The sequence below is a fragment of the Tinamus guttatus genome, unplaced genomic scaffold (assembly GCF_059628265.1).
Source record: "Tinamus guttatus ecotype Peru unplaced genomic scaffold, ASM5962826v1 Tinamus_guttatus_pri_ptg000246l, whole genome shotgun sequence".
Classification (NCBI taxonomy): Eukaryota; Metazoa; Chordata; class Aves; order Tinamiformes; family Tinamidae; genus Tinamus; species Tinamus guttatus.
Genome location: NW_028288780.1, coordinates 7,188,137 through 7,210,548, shown reverse-complemented (window position 1 = coordinate 7,210,548; position 22,412 = coordinate 7,188,137). Strand labels below are relative to the sequence as shown.

The 22,412-nt window shown below is 41.4% G+C and overlaps 1 protein-coding gene across 2 annotated transcripts in view; it reads left to right on the top strand.

Annotated features, from left to right (window-relative positions):
* Positions 1–22,122, top strand: part of LRMDA (leucine rich melanocyte differentiation associated) — a 609,951-nt gene extending 587,829 nt beyond the window's left edge. For both annotated transcript variants that reach the window (XM_088526444.1, XM_088526445.1), the window contains one exon: positions 21,911–22,122. In XM_088526444.1, coding sequence (XP_088382570.1) covers positions 21,911–21,990 — 80 coding nt within the window. In that variant the 3' untranslated portion in view covers positions 21,991–22,122. The remainder of the gene's footprint in view (positions 1–21,910) is intronic.
* The last annotated feature ends 290 nt before the right edge of the window (positions 22,123–22,412 follow it).

The window sequence follows — 22,412 nt, the reverse complement described above, 5'->3', positions numbered from 1 at the left end:
AAAGAACTGAATGAATTTACACATTTATCCACACAAACTTTCAAAGTTAAATCCACTACAAATATGGATGAAACAACTTTGTTGAATATTCCACCTTTGTTACTTACTTAAATTCAGCAGTCTTTTTGCTGTTTTCATATAACTTCCATATTAAAGGAAAGGATTGTCTAACGATTCAGACAAAAGTGTTAAGTTCAGTTGATCTGTTATTTCCTTTTTATTGTGTTCTTGCATTTTTTCTCCATCTGTACAAAGGAGATGACAGCACTTTGCTGCTTCATGATAGTGTAAGGATAGATATACATTGACTGTGAGATGCTCAAAACCATTGAGCCAAGTATGTAACTAAGCCAACGTATGTATTAGAGAGATGCTTTCAAATTAGGAGTAGGGGTATTTTGGTGTTGGAGAAGTCTGGGGGCCAGACAAGCTGTCTATCTTGCTTGAAGTATTTAGCAGGGAAATGGTTAATAAAATGGATCTGCACAAGCAATGTTTAGGTTTCAGAGTTAACACCCTATTGAGATGATTGAAAATAGTTCACATCTTGCTGAACTGTCATTTTGAGCTGTCTGCCAATTTAAGAACATATTGCTGCCTCAGTTAACATATGGTTCGAGTTGATACAGTTTTCTGTGCAACCATGAGAGCTAGACACATCATTATATGAAAATGAAAACAAATGGCTGGGTCCCGAGCCCTGCTCCTTCGGCCCCCCGGCATGAGCGCGAGTTCAAAGCCACCCAGCCTGCCCGCTCGGAGCCACGTGCAGGGAGGGGACCGCGGGCCGGAGAGCGCTCCTGGCCACAGGCCACCACGGGCCCTCCACGCGCGCGGCCCTTTAGGGGCCAGGGCACAGGGGCAAATGGTCCCCGAGGCTGCAGTAGCTGATTTCTCAAGATTTGGTAAGACCCAAGGGTTGGCGAACCTCCCGTAGGGTCTTTGCTCTTTTTACACTATCCCTAGCATTGCAGATATGGCATAAAGGGTGTGTTAAAGATGGCCCCCCAAATTCTCACTAAATCTTGCTGCTTTGCACTGTAGGTTAGCACAAAAGTGAATGCGCTTTTAGGAAGGCAAAAGTGAATGTTTTGCGAGCAACAACTGGCCACACTTTCTGAGTGAGCGCCGTGGGCGAGCTTCTGATTTCAGCAGGACTAAAGTTGAAAAATCTTCCATTGAAATGGTTTTATTTTAGGACATCTGCAATTGTTTTACAAAGGTTCTCAGGTTCGTCCTGATGTGATAGAAATGCCACAGTTGTACTGCAATTTCCTTTGTTTTTTCTTAATTTAAGCTGCAGTTTTAGCATTGCATCTTTTTTCTATTTAAGCTACGTAAATTATGCAGTATTTCCCAGTCACTTGTTAGTATTTTCATTGCTGAAGCTTTGGATATGTCTCCTGTCATAGTAGAAAATTAATTCAGTACAAACAAAATTTACATTTAAATAATTTTGAAGGTCTAATGAAAACTGACAAAGACTAAAAAAAAACAAGAAGCTGAAATGCCATCTTTTCTTTGTGCAGTGGGGCAAGATGCAGACTGGAATGACTCAGGTTATGTATACAGCATAAAACCATCCAGATTTGGATAAATGGGCTTTTTTCTTTGTCCATATGGCTTTATAACTGGTTCATTTCCCAACATTCTCTTTGACTCAGCTTTCAGTTTCAAAGGAACCCAGATATCTGACCAAAACTCATTTAAATTTCTCCTGCTTATTGGAAGCAAGTATTGTGCAAAGTGAAACCACAAATCACCTCAGGTTTGCTTGCGAGATTGATGAACCATAATGAATCTTTCAATGAACTCGGTCTAAATTTCAGGCACGTAATAAAACACAAAAGCCAAGATTCACTCTGAATACATCCCCGCATCCCTGGCGCTTGCTTATTTATTTATTTTTTTATTTTTAGGTCACTTGTTTTGGGGGATTTCAAGGCAGTCGGCTGGCAGAGCCGCTGTCCGCAGTGCCACCTGCAGCCCGCTGTTCTGCGTAGGGCTGTGCAGGTCGCGGATGCTCGGCTCTGACGGCAGCTTTCTGGCTGGTTATCCAGTGGTTATCCTATTTCTTTGGAGCGGCGCTGTTTGCGGATAGGGGCCAAAACCTCACGCTGCCTTGGAGAAAGCGTTTTCCAGAGGTGCTGTTATCTCCTCTGCTTTTTTGACATGCTTAGAGCTGGCTACCCATGTCACCCAAGCCAAGATGTCCCATAACGGGGCCGTAACTCCTTAGGAGCACAAGGAGGCCCAGCCTAGCGCAGACAGGTTGAGCGCGGTGTCACCGTGCAGTTGTTGAGTTGACAGTAGGCAACGCAACCCGTTCACCAGCTACGTTGTGCCGTTCACACTGGTCACATTTGCCTTTTCTCAGCCTTGGTAGAAAACTGGTATTTGACCCCAGAGCTCCAGGGCTGTGTTTTGGGTGAATACCCTAGGCTTTCTGAAGGGCTCATGCTTGTTTTTGCTCACTGTTTTGGTTCTTGTGCTGCTGTGACTAGGATGACACCAGGTCCACGTGCTCTCTCTGTGTCCGCTTGCTATTTAAGAGTGAGGTGATCATTGATACGAGGAGCAAATTGTCTCATTCCTCCTTGCTTTCAAACACATGCGTAATTATGCATTTTAAAATGACAGCACGGTAACTGGTGTGGTAGATAGAGATCGTTACATCCCAAATGATGTATTGGGCCTATGTGGAGAATTCAGTTTGTTATGGGGACTGATCTGCTTATGTTCCTGGCTGTGACAGCGAACCTGTCTGTTTTGTCTGATATGGCAATAATCTAGATTCAGAAGCAAAGATGCTATTAGGCTCAATGAGTCTAATACCCTACAACTATGGGCTTAGCTAGTATCGTGACACCATTTTATTTATGGGTAGAAGAGAGGAAAGAAACCAGGATGCAGTTCATGGATCATTCCTTGTTGTAAATATAGATTTCATGTGCATTTTTGTTTGCTTTATAGCTGCTCTCTTTCCTTTTTCTTATTTCATATGCACTTCATACTGTGCCAAGGGGTCAGTAGGGCAATTCCAGGAGCCAGATGGCTTACCTCTGCCCCGAGGAGGCATACCAATATTTAGCTAGGCATTTTACCGAATAAAGGCAGAAGTGGGATCCACAATAAATGTGTGAGATGGTTAAAGCTGTAGCCTTTTCTCAGATTTGCAGCTCCAACCTCCTTGAGGCATGAGCTTTTCATACTTCACTGCCACTCTCTAGCTTCCTCCAAGTAACTGCATCTTAGGAGATATTAGAGGGGGGTGCAGCTCATTTTATTTATGGCCTTTGCACAGAAACAAGTTTCAGTTATTTTAATCTGACTGAAATAAGAAACCATAATCCATGGATGAAAAGACAGTGGACAAACTCAGTTAAATCTCTAGTACCCTGAGGATGTATATTTTGTCCATTTCTGTTTTTTTTATGTTCCTTTTTTTTTTTTTTTCCCTGCTGTTATTCCTAACTTTAACTTTTGAAAAGCCAAGCAGTTTAAGTGGCCGGGCCTGGGGAGCTTATTTGTATGCAGCACAAATTTCAGGATCTGTTCCCAAGCCTGTGCAGAGTGAAAAATGGCCTGCATTTTCTTGATAGCCCATGTGGTTGTAAAGAATAAATGGCTAATGAATTACAGATGAACATTGACGCAAATTAATCTTCCTGATGTCCCTGGGTTATATGGCAGCCATTTAAAAGTTTAATCAATACACTAAAGTTGAAAACATGCAGGCACTGCAGTTGTTTGGATGTAATAAACATCAGAGGGAAACGGGAGGCTTGTACCCAGTCCATGTATCATAATGACAGGTATTTATGTTTAATGGACTAAATATTTTTTATTGGAAGAGAGCAAATGTCAGCTTAACTTTGTAAGCCCTGCATTCAACTTTCCTTTGAGGTTGGTGAGAGACGGCTGACATGTCATTGAAAATGAAATGTAAAAAAACCAATTGAGACAAAGCGAGGATAAGGAGCTGTTTTGCCAACGAGATGTTGCTTTAATGCTCTGCAACTATTCATTAAATAAAATGTAAACTCTACCATTTCAAACGTTGCAGTAAAATGGTTTACTGGGGCAGACTTTTAATGGTTATTAGGGAAAACAAGAGCCAACCACTGCCAAATATTCTTTTCTGGGAAACATTTTATTTGAAAAGTCTTTTCCTGAGTTACAATTTCAGAAGATTTATAATTACGGAGGGGTCTCCCCCTTTTCTTTTTGAGACAAAGGAAAACAGAAAAATAACTTTTAGAACCACCACTTGATGAGCCTTTTCTTTTTTTTTTTTTTTTTTTTTTTTTTCTTTGAACAGAGTAATAGCTTTATACAAGCTTCCCAAATGCTTAGATATTAATTGCACTTGAAATCAATACATTTTAGAGCCATATGTGTCTTGGCCTTACCCATCACCACTATAAACGGGGAAGGAGTTACCGAGACAGTCGGATTCACCAGGCCTGCACCATCACTTGGCTATGTGAAAGATCATATGAATTTAGTCTGATTAAGCAAAAATGTAGCGGTCGTATCATTTGATCTCACGAAAAGACAAACATCTTCCTGGTTAAACAAAAGCTCTAATAAGGGGAACAGAAAGTGAAGATTGTGTTTTACCATTTTTCTGTAATCCATTTTAGCGCCCCATCTGCTCATTGACCTTCCCCAAGTTGACTTTGGTGATCCACAGTAGTTTCATCTCAGTCATATGTACTCCAGGGGCACTTTAGACAGGATATTCTTAATCCTGAGAGTTGCTGTTTGTTTCTTTGGTTGTTGTTCAGTATTGTTCTACTCAACTTTATCGTTTCACTAAAATATTTCATTAGGTTAAATGATTTGTCTTAGATACAGTGCAGTGAGTTATCTGCAAGCAGTTAGATGCTTGGCCTCGCACTTCATGATGCACCTCCAAACCTGCTGTGTTGGCTCCACCAAAGTGTACAAGACAGACAAGTGCTTTGGGGGAGTAGTGGGGCCTTGTATGACTCCTACAGGGGCACCCTACATGCCTAACTTCTGTTTGAGAGTAAGTATTGAGAGTAAGTGTATTACAATAGCCAATATCTGTCTCAACATCTCCTTGGTATATGTTTTAAAGTTCTAGTTCAAATAAAGTGGCTACTAATATTGTCCACCCATGAAGCCAGATCTGGCTGAGTGATGTTACAGAGTGGTAGCATCATGCCTGTAAGGTATCAGACCCTGCTTCCTGGTAACAAAAGAATGGCTTTAGAAACATCTGAAAACATTACTTGTGTCCACTCCCTGCATGATGAACCATCTGCCTTTTTGAGCAAGCCCATAAATAAAGGTCTCGTCACAAGATGGAAAGGGAAAGGATAAAATGAGGACGCTGGGCAGGCAGTCTGCTAAAGCCAAAGAACTTCTAGTGCAGCACGGGAATGGAAACACGTTAAAATGGCCTTCTCTTTCTCCCTCTCTGACATTGTGTCATTTGTCCCCATATAAATCAGAGCAGGCTGAAGGACCCAATATGGCCTAATCTGAGGGTGCCTCCATACCTGCTACTTCCCCTGGATCTGGCATCCTGCAATGGGCGCTGGGTCCTCCCTGCATCCTGTGGCCAAACTGTGCTCCGGCCAGAGATTTTCACTATGTGATGGGAGGCAGCCGAGCACAACACGCTGCTTATGGCTATCAGAAAGGGTCTGCCAAGTAGTTCTGAGCTGACATTGATGTGACCTAGCAAAGAAAAAAAAAAAGAAAAAACAGAAATTGGCAGGTTTGCCTTTCTGTGAGACAGAATACTCCCTGTTCAGTATCTATTCACAACAAAATATGAAGTTCTCTGTAAAATGGTATGTTGGGGAGTGTGAGCTGTCAGTGTCCACTCCCATGTTAAAAGGCATCACAATTTATTTTCTTGGGCAGTCCATTCTACCATTTGATTAAATTACTCCAAGTTAGATTTTTGCAAAAACAAGTTTGGGCTTCAGATAAGGAGGTTCCTTCTTCTGTATTATGTGTATTTGAATGATATAAAGGGCTTCTGGAATGTATTATAGGCTTCATGGACAAAATGCATAAATAAAAAAATAATTTGCTGCTGTAAAATATTTTTTTAATGCAAAAAGCAAAAAATGTGAGAACACTAAGACTTCCCAGCTGAATCGTGGTTCATCTTAATTGGAAGAAAGTATCTATGGATGTATGAAAAAATATTTTCAAATGGCAAACTTATTGGTGATTAAACACGCTTTTCTGGAAGCAAATTTCTTTCAGTTTGACATTAAGTGGGTGCGTGTATGTACTTAAGTACAGCCACCTCATACAACTGTCATGAAGATTTACTAGTCCAGACGCACAAATCTACCTGCCTACTCTTTGCCTTAATAAGTGATGATGAAAAAACTTAATGGCATTTTATTTATCCATCAAAAAAATTCTTTGAATAGTGGCTTGATAATGTTTTGCAAGGCTGTGCTATGGATTTATGTACATATTTGTGGTTTAGTTCTTTCTTACATAGCACCAGTGTCATAAGAGTGTGAGGTTCATCTGTAATACAGCCAAATTTTTAAAATAAGAATGCAACATTGTTGATCTACAATAATTTGAGTCTAAATAAAAAAAAGAGCTGACTCGCTACCATTTGGCAAAATACCTTTTTCTTTGCCATATTCATGCTGAATTCCTGAGAAATATGAATAAGATGTTAAAGAGTGAAAGCAGCTTGAGAATTATGTCAGTCACTGCCTTCTTGTAGTGTGACCCGCAGCTCTGACAGCTGTTCAAAAATGAAGTAACTTTTGGTTCTGATTCTGTATAATATGACAAAAAAGGGTGTTTCTTGTAGGTTATCCTGCAGATATAACTCTACTGTCTGTCAGTTTATCCTGTATATTGATTAAGAGAAAGCATTAGAGAAAGAAAGAAAGAAAAAAAAAGTCTTCATCAAAAAGCTTAACAGGAAGGAAAAATGTCTCAAGACAATGTCAGGTATTGCTGGTTATTTGTGATTGTTAAAAGAATTATCCGAAAACAAAGAAGTCTTTCACAATGAATCTAAAACACAAAAGCTTTAATAACATTTACATCTGTGTATCATCCATGTCTCCAAATGCAAGTCATGAATAACACATAAACTAGAGTATATAAGGAACAGAAGTGCTAGCACATCATTTAAAATCCAACACACCCCATCGTCAGTGGAATCAAATACACAGCAGGAATGGTTCCAGTTGATAGACACACAATGAAGTCATTGAAAATGAAAACATATTAATTATGTTCCTTAAGGTTAAGATAGCAGTGGCTGAATCCTGTAATCCTGGCATAATATTAATGCTCAGAATCTATGCAGGAAAAGTGCATAATGTTTCAAAAAATGTGCAAAATTTAGTTTTGAATCTACTTTATTCCTGTATTTGCGCCTCACTTATGACTCACTCCACAGCATGGCGGGGTTGCAGGAAGAAGAGCAGAAAGTGCAAGACAAAGACAAAACCAGGGAAAATTATCAACAACAAAAAAGATGTTCTTGGTCCAAACAAGCCACTTGCACGACATGAGCTAATTGTAAGCATAGGCCATTTCTAAACTGCAGCTGTTATGTGCTTAAGCAAACCCTGCTGGGAGAGCTGCTTTGTAGGACACCTCTGCTAACAGGCATGGGGAGAGCCCTCACACAGGAATGCAAAGTGCAGTGTTTAAGAGAAATCTTCTGCTTCTCAGAATTTTCCTGAGGTTACTGCAGGATGTGATTGTAGCTTGTCATTCTGACATAGCTTTCCCTTTCCGTAAATATTTTTCTATTTTCATTATCTTTATGCCTCCGTTAAATCAAAACAATGGAGACTGAAGGCATTGTGTGTGGCGGGGGGATAAATAAGGGAGGGCTTGGGGAAATGTTCAGGTTGTATGATAGAAAATGATAAGTGTTGAGAGAGAGAAAAAAAGGCAGCTAGCTTGGTTACGGTCATTGTCTTTGTATAACATTTTTTTGCTTGTCCCCTAGGACTTGTGAGATTACTTACATGGTAGTTAATTTTAGATGTGTTGGTTCTTTACTCTTTTCTCCCGCAAATCGTCATGCATGCATCCCTGATGCAGGACTGTTGCACCTGGCTTCCTGCCTGTGTTAGAGTGCCCCGAACCTCAGATGCTTTACGCTAAAACCTAAATTCTCCCAACAACAAGGGGTTAATTGTCTTCTTTCAACGTGCTTTAAAATTCGCAGCTCTGGGGAATGGTGTTTTCATGAGGCTTGAATGTAATTACAAAATAATATAGGCACTCTGTCTTATTTTCAGTGAGTGATACTTAAATCCGTGTTGATGTTACTGCATGTGTGTGTGTTGGGGCTTTTCCTACAGTGTACTTGATAGCGCTGCAGATGCAAGGTATTTGCAAATTTGAGCCTTTGGGCTTTAAATGTTGTGCCACTTCTTCCATTCCTTCTACACTACAGATTATGTATAATTGATGACCTGCATTTACAGACATGGGTGGTATACAGATGTAAATGTTATTATAGCTTTTATATTTTATGTTCTGTCTGAAAGATCATTTTGTCTTTGAATAATACTGCTGTTCAGATTTTGGGGGGTTTATCTCTAAAAGAGAATATGAGATGGATATTGCACATCGTATATTTCTTAAAAGTAATTTGGAATTTTAGGGTATGGGATTGGTGGTGACTGATACACTGCCTGGATGAGATATATCCCTTTGAAAATAACAGCGCCGGTACATGCCTGCATCTGTCTAACCTCATAATTCACTTTCACATTGGGTTATGGATGTCTGCATTCAGTGAGTCTATCTTCCCTTTAGGTATTATTTCAGCCCTTTGAGATAATAAGGAAAGTTTAATTGCGTTGTTAATTGATTTTTTGCACAACATTATTACCTTGATTGATTGCAGAGTTGATGAAAATGTTAGACACAGGCAGTGTAAAGTATCAGCCCAGTAAGGAGTGGGAGCCTTGTGGAGAATAGATAACCTTGATGTTAAGAGCTATATCCTTCAGATATGTCTTCCCTTGACATATTGATGGCCCTTGAAAAGGGAAAAGCTGATTGTATGCAGAATGCAATCATTAAACCCACTTCAGCTGGCTGTTGATTAATTTGTTTTTTCCTGAAGGATCTAGTTAAAGAGAAGGCCTCACTAGTATCAACAGCAGCCATTTTCCAAGCTTCAGATTATTCTTAACCCTCTCTTAGAAGAAAGAAAAATGATACTGTCTTGCTTCAGACCGGCAAATTGTCTGAAAACATGCAGTCCAACTGCAGTTTGGGGATTATAACACTCACTTTACCCCATTAACTATCTGCTTCCTCCATGACCCCCCTTCCCCGTCTTCAGCGCTCAGCTTGGCAGCAGCCGCAGCCAGCGGTAAGTCACGTTTGATGTTTTCCCAGCAAGGCCAGGGTGTTGCTCTCTGCAGAGATGCCAACGGGGATGTCAAGCTTGTTTGGCCATTTTTGTCCAAAGACTTAAATACTTCAGAAATATCTACTTGCTTCCTGGTGGCCTCTCTGAAGGAAGGGACCCAAGGCTTCGCTGTGCAGATGTAAGTGTTCAAAAGCCATGAATACGTGTGATGGGCTAATTCTTGTTCCTAATGGATGGGCTGCCTGTTCCCTTTGGCACACTGTTTCAGTGGCACCCAGTATGAGAGAGTATCAATTACCTGTAAGACCGATTGCCTATAGGGCCTTCCACTGTAGGGAAGGGCTTTATCGACAGAAAAAAAAAGGGGGGGGGGGGGGGTCAAGAAAACATACTGTGCATTGAGGGACAGCTTCTGTCTTAAGCATTTCTTCCCTTTGTATCAGCAAATACAGGCCCTGTAAAAACTTTTGCATCTTTAACTAAGCAATAGCATGTCTTGGAAAAATAATGTTGTGGAGACACCATCCCTCCGTTAACCAGTTTGGGTGAAGTGGTAGGTAGTGCGTTATTACTTCCTGCTTAGCTTGATAATCTCATAGACAGTCTCTGTTAATTTGTGCTTGTGAGTAATACAGTGATCAGTGTGGTTTGATTGTTTGACCAGATGTGTTTTATTAGGTCCAATGTGCACATTTGCCAGTTGGCTCCTTTTTAATATGGGGACATGTTAACTTACGACATAGTCAAGTCTGACAAATTTGAACCAGCCAAATAAGTGAGTAATATTTCAAGCTGTCAAAGCGGGTGAATACTGATTAACTGACACACTCCAAAAGCTCTCTCCAATATCCGTGCTCCAGTGGAAAACGTTTACTAAGCATAATACTTGTTAGAAAGACTTTGGTGCTTTGCTAAACTTTAATGACTCTGACCCTAATAGAGGGATTTTAATATGCCTCTCTCGGGCTTCTTCTTAGTCTCCTATCCTTTATCTTTAGCAAAAGCTTCTGTGGAGACTAAAAGAGTGCTGGTTTGCAAACTAGGTTTGCTGTCCACTGTGATTTAACCTCCAGCCTCTCCCTCATTAACATGTTTTTAAAAGGAGGCTGATGAAGGCAGGGAGAGCTGGAGATAGGAAACAATGACCGTGTTTTGGCATTCGGTGCTGCCGGCAGTCCGTGTTTGGGAATTAGGCTATGGCCTATAAGTGTTTGGTAACAGCAAGTCATGGTGTAGGTGCAGTTATAGCATCAAACTTGGTTCTTTCTGATAGAAATAAGTTTGGACCAGAGAAGCAGGATGATTGGATCCAGGCAGGTTTCTGATTTCATTTTGCGCTATATAGAAAGTAAGAGGAAGAGAGAAAGGAGCTCGCTAGTTGCGTGGGGTCCGGATGCGTGTCTCACAGAGTGTGCCAAATGCCTTCAGCTTCCACTGGAAATCAAGGGAATCCAGGGCCTTGTAGTATCAGCTTTTTAAAGAGGCTTGTTTTAGTATTTAGGAAGAATCATAGCATTCCTCTCATTAGCAATTAGTTAAATGTTTCCTTTGTGTTTCTGACGAAGGGCTTATGGAAAGGAGCAAGTAATAGCATGCAAAGAAAGTTCCCCTAACTTTATCATAATGTGACAGCAGCACTATTTCATTATACTCTTTATTTTTATTTGGGAGACTTTCTTTCCCAGCTTTAAAAATAAAAAAGCAACTTGTCTTTATTTCAGATGGCTCCCTTGAGAAATTTCAGACCAGTTGAGCCAGACTGAATTTTGCATGCCTTTTTTTTTTTTTTTTTTTTTCTCTCTAATGTGAACTCCTCCAACAGGAACACATTTGAGATCCAAAAGCAAATTTTACTCATGAGATGAGCCAAATTTGTGTCTAAGCTCTCCAGAAGGACCCTGCTGCTCATTTTTTTTTCATATAAGAATTTATAATTCTATTGGAATGCTTGCAGACTTTGTGAACAAATATCCAAAAGTTTGCTTTCTGCCCCATAAATCATGATACATTTGTTTAATCCTCTCACAGTTCCTAAAAGAGCTTATTTCCCTCTTCTCGATCTTCCTGTAACTGCTTATGCAAAAACTGTATGTGGTTAAAGTTTGTGAAGTGCAATGTAATTATATTCACTTTCTGTTTTCTCAGTGACCCTGACATTCTTTATGGTTTAATTCCACTGCCAACTAATAATATTATTAGTAGAGTATAGGCCACAGTGTAGAGCAGCCTAGAGAGATGCCATTTTTTGATATTTTAGCCAAATCTTCTGAAAGCCTTGTAATCTGGCTAATATGGTTAATAACACTGTCAGTGTACACTGAGCAGCTGAACTCCAATATGCGGGAAGGCTGGGATTTTGCAACCTTTTTGCCAACTGCTTGAATATATACGGCGTGTCTCCTGTCACTGCAGTGACTGCACTGTTGCATTATTAAAAGCAGTAAAAACATAGCTCAAAACTTTACTAGAATTTACATTGCGAGTGTGAGAGAGCAGCAAGTGGCTCCTGCAGCTCGTGGGGAGCCCCATAGTGAGCACGGGCAACCACCGCCCCCCATGCAACGTTTTGAGCCTTTTGTTCAGACCACTACCTGGTGACATCCTATTGCAGCCATCTGTGTACACAAACCGGTGCTCGCTGAGGTCAGCCCGTCAGGCGACAGGCTGAAAGCAGAGACTGTGTAAGTATGGGCTTTGATCATGACAGAACAAGAAATTGGCTGCAAAACTAGCAAACAGCATTGCTTTAATTGTCATACTGGAATATTGCATTTGCTGGTGTGGTCCATTTCTTAGACAAATGCATGCTGCCCTCTAGTGCTGATGCTCTCAGCTTTAAGCCGACTGGTGGGAGGGAAGAGCGTGAGATGGGTCTGTTTTGGTGGGGAGTGGCTGGACACCTGGTTACTAAAATCACGTGTTGAATTTGGGGTCATAATAGAAAGCAATCTAACTTTTGTGACGTTAACCAAGAGATGATGAATGGACGATGTCTTACAGATGTAACTTGATTTGCTTTGGATCCTTGCAGCTTTTTGTTTTGTCTTTAGTCTACTAGATTTTATTTAGAACATATGAGAGACTGGGGATGTGAAGAGGTATTTAAAGGACTAGAAAGAACTGTGAATGTGCACGTTTTCCCTTTCCTCCTCAAAGGTATGCAATATATATGAATTTAAGTACCACTTCACCCATAATATCTGGCATGTTAGTAAGATATTTTTGGTATACTTGGATTTCTGTGGCTCCAGTTCCTAGCTGAACATCCAGTTTATATGTCTGAGTATTTAAAATTTCCATGTATTCAACATGAAATATTCTGTAGCAAATTCTATGTTAAATTCCACCCATGAAATTATCTGAAAGTACAAAAATGTCAAAGATGTACTGCAGCATTTGGATTTTTTGTTTGGTACTTTTTGCGTTATTTTCATTAGAGAGAGCCACTTCCCCCTCACCCAACATATTTCTCTGATGATGATTACAATAAGCATGGAAAGATTCCAAAGAAATCCCAAGTGTGGGGCCTTAAATTGTAACAACGATACCCCTAGGAGCGCAGAACTGGTTAATGATTTAAAGTATTATGCCCTAAATGCTCCTATTTTAGCCAACAGGAGAGGATCTGTAGACAGCACATGCCCAGATCAAAGCTGATCATGTCAATGTCATTCAAGGAGGGAGAGATACCCTCCTTTCCCCCTGCTCTCCCCCCTACCCTTTTTTTAAACAAAGTATGACATCTGAGGAACAGTGTGTTGATTGTTCCACTGCCAGGATACGCATAATGGAAACATTAGCTCCAAGATAACTTTTAATCTGTCAGCCTAATGGCTCCTTAATGTGTAGAGGGCTTTAAATGTATGTCAGCCAGGGCTGTATAAAGTAATATAGTTTGTGGCCTGAATGGATCTAGATGACTCCACACCATGAAACAATATGGTTTATTATTAAGTATCAGCTCATCAGCTTATTCCCACGGACTTGGACAAGCTTCTCAATTTTCCAGTAACAGATTATGTGAGAAAAAGCTTGCAGTGCATTTTTTCCCCTTTCCTCTTTTTTCTTTTTCCTTTTCTTTTTTTTTTTTTTGGTTCCAAATTACAAGTTTCATCCCCAGCTGCACTGGAAGCCCTGAAGTGTATTTACAGCAGGCTGCACTTTATCACACATCAGCTTGACTGCTAGTTTACACTGAACATTTATGCAGCTCTCTTGGCCTGAGATGCAAACTTCACATCTTTGTATTCCTATCACCTTCATTGCAAATTTTTCCAACATCCTCTCCCTGTTGACTGCTTTCCTTCCCCTTCCCCTCCCTTGCTCTCACTTCCCCACATACAGCTCTTTTTTCTCCCCCTTTCTACAAACAGGCCGGTGAGACTTGACATGTCGCAGTCCTTGTCTATGCAGGATACTTGCAATAATTCAGTGTCTTTGTTTGCTTGTTCTCATTCCTCCCAGCTCTAACTCAGGTGCTTAATTCCAGCACTGCTGCCGTAGACTAGATATACATTTGCTTTTGTGCCATTCAGTAATTCGTTTTGGTCTGAACGACCACTTTGTCCCCATACTTTTGGGTGCCTGGAGGACAATATTACCATTTTTTTTTGTCATCCCTTTGCAGGGAACGGAGCAAGAGGTGATTCCTCTGCCCGGGATGCAAGAGCTGTGTTCCCTCAGCATTGCTCCCTGCAGAGGGAGGGTCTGGATCAGGCGGCTGCTGCCAGAGGCTTGTGCTCCTTTTCAAGGAAGAATGCAGTGTCCCTCGTGCATGGGGACCTGGCTTTGAGTGTCCCTCGTGCATGGGGACCTGGCTTTGAGTGTTTGGGGCCCCTGTGCAAGTGCCATGGCCCCGGTGCAGGAATTCTTCCTTAGGCCCTATGTCCTCAGCCTCCCTGGGCACATTCTGCTCCCTTTATGCACACGTAGCTTTGGAGGAATTGCACATTATTTCTGCTTACATTTAGCATTTCTGTCATCTTAAAAGTTAAAGTGTTATTAGTTTATAACATAAGGAGATTTAGTGTTTGTGCATCTGTTTCTTAAGCACTTACGCGAGTGTTTTCTGCTACTATTTTATCTTATAATTACTTTTTTTTTTTTTCTCTCTCTGTTATTGCAAGTCACTTAAGATAACCCTTGTACAGCATCTTCTCTAGTGTATTTAGTATCACATGCAGGTAAATTTGGCTGGAGGAGACAAAATGAGGAACACCAGATCTGAACACTAAAACACTGGAAGCCGCTGAAATTCCAATGGGTTAGCCGTGGTTCATGTTATTAATATGGTGATTACTGGCAGTTGCTTCTGCTGTCTGCATGGCTCTGCAGGCATGCTGAAAGATGATGAGTCTTCTCATTAGGTGCTTACAAACTCGTAGGTCAAAAAAGGGAATGCCTAAGAAATGGGTACAGGGAAGTGAGGCAGCAAGAAGTGTTTTTTAACGGGTGCCTGATTTACACTTTTCTCCTTCAAAATCATGTAATGGGGAAAAAAAACGGTGGAAATGGCCAAAAGAAGAGGAAGGATTTCATGGCTTGGGAAGTTGGGGGCATAGTGAGATCCCCAATTTGAGGGAATGAAAGTTATTTCTATGAGATTAGGATTTCCTATGGAGCCACAAGTGGTGTGACCAGTCATCGCACCTGTGTGTAAGTCCTGCTGGAAGGGTCTGAAGCTACGAAAGGGTTGGATTTGTCTCCGTCACCTGGCAGATGTTGCTGAACCAAAGACATTTGTTTCTTTACCTGCTCTATCCTCTTCTTTCTGTTGCTTCTGTTGTTCTGATCTGACGAAGCTAGAAAAAATGGCTCTGTGTCTCACATCCAAGCTGTAGTCCAGCATTTTGGAAACTGCAGGCACAACAGATGGATTTAATCATTTGGGATTCCTTTATATTGACATCTCCTCATCTCTGCTCTTTTCCTGTCCCATGTGGTAGTCTTAGAGCCTGAGCTCCTTGTGCTGCCATCAACTTGTTCTCTGCGTGGTGCTGGGGAGTCAGGGTGGAAGTTCAAGTGAATCTGTTTGGGTTGCATAGCTGTCCGCTTTTGTGGGGACTTAGCGACTCAGATGGGCCCTTCAGCTTTTTCCTCTCTTCCAAGTGACCATCCCAGATTTCTGTGTCAAAGAGATCCAAAGATGGAGAACATTCGAGAGAAAAGATTGTTCTGTTCCACCAAAAGTCAGCATGAAGTAGAACAAATGCCCTTCTTGTCTTATAATGTCTTATAATAAGATCATAGTTTTAAATTTGCGATCAACTTACCATGTTAGAGAACAACTCAGTATTCTTTACTGCTTTGGGCTCTCACAAGCCTTCAAAAGTGATGGATTTCTTGCACCTAGTGGTTCAAACTATTTCTAGAAATGTGATTTTAATTCCCACAGTATTTAGAGTAGTGTTATTCTTGTTCATGCTTTGAAAAAACTGTAAACCAAACTCTGTATTTGTAGTAGAAGAATCTTTTTGCTCTTTTGAAATAGCTCTGTTGACACTTTAAGGGGAAGTAATGATGGAAAGGTGCAATATAAGTTGCTCTTTGCTTGTCACCTGAGGTGGCTTGTTCAAGCTAAAGTTCCTCTCTGATTGTCTGAGAGAAGAACCATCTAGACAGGCTGCATTTCTCTCTCTTTTTTTTTTTTTTTTCTAGTTCTCATTATTCAAAGACACTTAAAAATTTCTTTGCCATGGTTTTCTCTTGGTGCAATCTCCTTCATGGTAATCACTATAATAGCCACAGAAAATAAGAATACTAGATTCCTTAGCTGTTAATTTTGTTATATACTCGGTTTAGGCAGTTAGAATTAGGCTTATGCGCTCATTCTGTCCTCCAGACAGACTGGCAATCCTTCTAATAAACAGTATAAAGTTATGTAAGGACAACCATCTAGGGTTCCTTCCTTGAGAGATGAGGTTGATGGGAGTTTGTTATAGTGAGTGGAAGATGGTGAGTAAGGAGATGTGCAACTCTGCTGTTTTGTTCTATGACTCGCCTGGAGCTTAGAGGGAGGAGGAAAACAACTATAGAGGTCCAAATATAGTTAAAAAAAAGTCTCGGCTGTTTAAAGCAGGTGGATAAGCCTTAGAAGGCTGAGCGGCACTAGTGCCCCACATTTTGGGGAAAAAAAAATGTCCCTTTCTGCCTTTGGAAAGCATCCCCCTGGTGTAACAGTCATGGACTCAGTAGAACTAAAATCTCTCGGGGTGGGTCCGAGTCGACCTTCTGTTCATTCTTTTTTCCTGTCTCTGTTACATATTTAGCATCTTTCCTTCGACTACTCCACACTCGTGTGCTGTCAAGTGTTGCCTGCACCTGTGCTCCCCAAAAGGGTCAGGGAATGTGGGAAAGTCAGGCTGATTTTTGGAGGTTTTTTTTCTTTTGTTTTGGCTTTATTTACATGTTTTTAAGATAGACGGCCTATTTCAATTAACTTATGCCAGAAATGATCGGTAAAAGCCAAAAATTTTGAAGCAGCATATTTGGAAATATTTTGATACTTCTCACAGTACTCAGCTTAATGTTCTTAATGATGATTATACAATAAATAGCTCAGGTATAATTAAATAGTTTTTTTAAAAAATCAAAAATGAATGTCAGAGAACATATAATCTAATACTCCCAGTTTAGAGAAAAAAATAATTAAAAAGAAAGGCAGATTGTGTGCAAACAGTGAGAAGATGAGGCTCTTAATTTCCTGGAAAAAAATAACACTTGAAAAAAAGTACCTCATTTATTACAAGAAGTAAAAGTGATAATGAAAATAAAAATTGTCAATTACACATAAAGTTGTAAAAATTTCCGTAAGTATAAAGTTAAAAACAAGACAAACAAAACCTCCTTTACAAAAGGAATTCTTGCTTTAAACTGGCTTTGCTTATGCCCTTAGATGAAAAGGTTTTTGAGAGTTTTAAAATAATTTGACTAATGGTGGTGTTTTTCCTAAATCAGAATCATTGTAGACTCAAAGTCATTTGTAGGCAAGTATTTTTTTATCCTCTGAATGTTCTAGGGATGGGATTATAACTTGTAAAGGAGGTTCATATTAATATTTAAAGGAATTTAGCAACTTCTGCTCATTAATTGTAGAAAATGCCCAAGTGCCTGTGAAAAAAAATGGTAATGGTATTGATATTTCATCCTGAAGGGTCTCAAAACAATTTACAGATTGCTGGTATAACCATCACTGAAATGCACCCAGCTTCGTGGTGGAACATGGCAGCTGTTTAATAGCCCATAGCAAAACTACACAACAGCCGGTTGTGCAGAGAGAGATGAATATGGATCAAATACAAATTGGTGGTGGAGGACTTAGGTGCTGTACTCAAATCAGGCGAGAATGTTGAGTCTGTGCGAAAGCGCTGCGCTCTCTCGGACCGCAGCTCCTAGTACGAGACCTGTGGTGAGCTCATGTGAAAGGCAGGCAGGGGACTGCGTGCCGAAATGTAATCCCTGCTGTATACTGTAAACCAGTGTGCCTGACAAACAGTTTTAATTGTGAATACTTTGTTGTTTGCACATACAGAAGGGCAGTTTATTAAAAACAGTTGATGTTAAACTGGGTGTTTAGGGGGCAGATATGGCAATAGGTTTGGATGGGCGTAGCAAAAGTTGGCTTGACTACTTAATTTTTTTAATTGCTTTTTAAAGAAAACTGAATGCTACTGAAGACTATATTGCCAACAGCTGCACCAGCTGTGGTGGCTGAGGAGTGTTTTTTTAATGGATGTAAAGCATTTATTTGTTAGGAAAAAATGTGAACCAACAGATGCAACAGGATGCTACCTGAGTACAATACATTCACGTCACTGTTGACTTGAGCTGAACTTAGGCCTGAGACTGTATGATCTACAGCCCTTGCGCATCCCACTGCAACTCCTTCGTACCATTTTACAAATAATACACAAGGACCTAGGAAGCTTTTTCACGCTAGGCAAGTGTATGGAAGTCCAGCTGCATAATAGCTCTCTGCAACACATGCCCCATTTAAAAGGAGCAAACATGACTTGAACAATTTTTCATGTGCTTTAGTATGCATGTATGTATTTATTTATTTATTTGGATAATTGGGTTTTCCCTCAGCTAAGGAAAATCCAGTGTTGCTGACATTACAATGTGTTTGTGAAGAAAGACTGATATTGCAAACACATGCAAGCAACTGCAAGGTCATTACTTACCCGGCATAATTAGAACATCCATTCCAAAGGGGGAAAACATTTAAAAGATAAAGGGTGCATTTAAAAATGATTCTTCCCAATGCAATTTTTTCATAATTATAGTTTTAACAGCTTATGGTGATGGTAGGAGCAGCTACTTAAGAAAAATTAGAAGCCTCATTCAGGGAAGATGATCCCTCAGGAGACCTTGTGTTATCATTTCTCAAGAGCGGTGAGCAGAACCCCCCGTTCAGAATGGCAGCGAATTGTTTTGATGTATAGGGAGTACGCTTAGCTTGTTATGACCGACACTGGATATTTTAATTAAAAAACACTGCAAATGTCAAAAATGTATTGTGCGCAAGAACATGAGCGTATTCACGCTCCTGAATTGCGAGAGACAAATGCAATTGCAGTTGGGCAGGAGAGAGGCTGTAGGTTGCCTGAATTCCTACGTGACATATCTCAGCATCAAAAATCTTTTAGTGGCACATATGCCTTTTGTAATTCCCAGTGTTTTCTGCAGTTGCCAAAGGGAGGTGGGAAACGAGGAGGCAAAACAAAACAAAAAAACAACCAGCCGCTGCATTTAATTTATGAGCAAGACTATTGTTTTACAAATAACCTTCATGATAAATAAAGTCTCTCGGCAACATTTTCAACTGTGCTTTTATCAAGCCTCTCTGAGCAGCGTGTGTAATGCGCCTGGCAATCGAATCACAGCTGTGTGCCTTGGTGGGGAATCTCTGCGGAGACAACACTTCCTTAATTTAAACAATTGTAGGCTGCAGGAGTTCAAAAATTTCAGCTGACTTTAACTGTCACTAGCCCAAGCACCTTTATCCCCAGGCGAGCAGCAGCAGCTGGATTTCATTTCCTGCTGCCAGACTGTCCGACATCTTTGCTGAACATCCCGGGAACCGAGCGTCTTTACTTTAAGGATTTTATTCAAGGTGACAGCTCCTCACACTTTAGCGTTCAGATCACCTCAAGTAGCTGAGATATCAGTGAAAATGAGAGCGCTTCTACAGCAAACTCCAAATTTAGATTGACTGAGGTTATCCTTAGGCCTCTAGACCCAACCTCCGTGACAGAACAGGCCTGCCAGTAACTTTAAAACTACGGCGGAGTTTGTAATGATGTCTGGGGAGAAATATTCCGCAGGAGCGGCGGAGGATACTATAAGCGATAGGAAATGATGTCAGATTTAGTTAGGGCTGGAGACAGTGTTAGAATATACTTGGCATAATATGGCACCGGTATCTCTGTCAGCATCTCTGTTTTCTGTCACCGCACACAATCCGGGGCCTGTCTGTAGTCCTGACAGTGTCTTTTCAGATCAGGTTATTGCCAACTCGGAGGCTCGCTCGGCGCGGCACCATACAGCCCCCTTTGTTTGAAGTCTGCCCTTTTGTCATTAATGCACTTGATGTCTATTTAAATCTGACGGTGAATGCAGTATCTGTTTTCCTGTCAAGAGATCATTGACAATATTAATGCCTCGTGTCCTTGCCTCATTTTGTGAGCACTGACACCTAGCTGCAGTCTCCAGCATTCATCACGCAGCGCTCCCTCCCCAGCTTCTCCGCACAAGCCTTGCTCCCAGTCCTCAAGAAACACTGCAGACCTCGAATGAGACTTTTATCAGTGCCAGGAGAAAGGAGTCTGAAGAACGCCATTAATAAACTGCTCGTATCCTTTGCCTTTAGAGCTCTAAACGGCCTCGTTGCCAGTCTCATGCCTTCCGTGTTTCGCCTCAGAATATCATCGGTTTGGGAGACAAAACCTTGCTTTTCATTAGGTGCTTGTTTAGGAATGGTAATTTCATCCTTCAGATGTGGACTTCGCTCCACCAGGCACTGAAATTACTGAAGATGGCTTCATGGAGGAGCAGAAGGGGATTGAGCACTGCACCACACAGTCCCCATTCATGTTATCCTGAAGAGAAATGTATTTTTCACAACTGACAGACATATCAATTTTATTTTTTTCTGTAGAAATGTGCTACTGTCCCGATGTCCCCAAAAGAAGGAAGAGTGTGGCTTGATACTAATCTTGCAGAGCCTATGCCTTCCAAAGTGTTGGCTGTCTATACTGCCCATGTAAATGTTATAGAAGCATGCATACTAAATTCATACTCTGGGTGGGTGCTATGTTTGCTACGTGGGTGCTGGAAAGCTAAAATTGCCATAAGCTGAGGATCTACCTCCTCCATCTTTACCCTTTGTGGAAGGCAGCACGTCTCTCCCTTGGGCTAGGTTATGTTCTCCCTTGTGGGGCTGGGGTAGGTACTTCGACAATACTTAGTGATCTCTGCGTTAGGCAACTCCAAGATGGAGGAGGTGCTCTCACCTGCCTTCTGTGCATGACTTTAATTTGACTGGTGTGCCTGGGGGCACGAAGAATGACTCTGCTTGTAAAATTTAGCAACTTTGAGGATGCTCGAAGGTGGGATGTGACTGTGAACTTACGCTTCTGCATACCGCTTAGTACCACCAGAGGGGATGCTTGTGAAAACGGGAGTCAGAACTGCAGAAATGTGTATTTCACCCACAGCATTTGAGAGTTCCTCAAGCATCTTGACTCCTGTGCATGCTAAGAATAATATGCCTTTTCTCCAGAAAGCAGCATTCAGGCTAATTTTTACAAGCAAGCATTCTCAGTGTACTGGTATTTAGCGTAATTTATAACTGCATCTGCTGTTGCTTAGGTGCCATTGCCTGGAGAGCGACGTTGGAAATATTTTCTGCTAAATGTTTATTTGTGCATCTGGGAAAACCACTGGGCGCCATAGGGCCAAGTTTTAGGAGGCCCAAGCTCCAGCCCGTGTCCATCGGTAACTTCCCATGTGGATTTCCACCAGTCACTTGGGCTCTCCGCCACCGCGGAGCAGGGACAGTGCGAGGTGCTTGCACGATGGCTCTGTGAGTGTTTGTGGGATTTTTGCTGGACCTGCATCAAGCTGTAATTGATTCTTTCTTTTTTGTTTTTGATTATAATTAAACCATGGAGTAGGGAGATTACAAAGAGTACAAAATGTAAATCCAGTCCAGATTCTCAGTTTTCCAGAAGTGGTAGAGGAGGACTGTGATTTATAATAGCTCGTGTGATGTGCCAGTATGATGTCATCCCATTTTGAGACACTTACAGATGTGTGTTTAACAGGCAAACTCAGGCAGGTATTTGAGTGTAAGTTTGTCCAGTGGATTAAAAACTGCTGTTTCATTGGTAATAGTAAATATGTCAAATGCACAAACTTCCTTTTGCAGCATGAGAGAGAACTGTTCCCTCCACTGCCCTCCTCAAGTTTCCCTAGCTCTTTGCCTTTGCATATTATGCCACTATGGTCCTAATTGTAATTCATTTTCTTTCCCTGTAGGCGTTTTGGGAAAATGCCGCTACGTTTACTACGGAAAACATTCCGAGGGCAACAGATTCATCCGAGATGACCAGCTATAAAACACAGCGTTGCCTTGTGCCTCTTCAATCCATCTCGATAAGAAGCGCAAATTGCATCTAGATTTTGAGCATGTAACTGAAGTCCTCCAGTGCCTTCTGCTGACTTTGCCGAGCCTGTCAAGATCATCCTTCTATCTTAGCCTGAGTAGTCACATAGAGATTGACATGATTGCCTTTAAGCAGGGCCCATCCACCAGCGTGACAGACAGCTGCAGCCAGGCACCCGGCCTGGCAGGATGAGCGCCGTGATGGATGGCCTGGTCCGGCCGCTGCTCGCAGCAGAGCAGGGGTCGCACCTGGGGCTCCTCCGAGCCTGCCCAGCCCGGGGGGCGGGCGGTGGCCAAGCGTTTAGGAAGGAGAGAGGCCGTAATTTCACATGGAAAAGCACCTATCTGCTCTTACTTTCCCCCCCTTGAATTAAG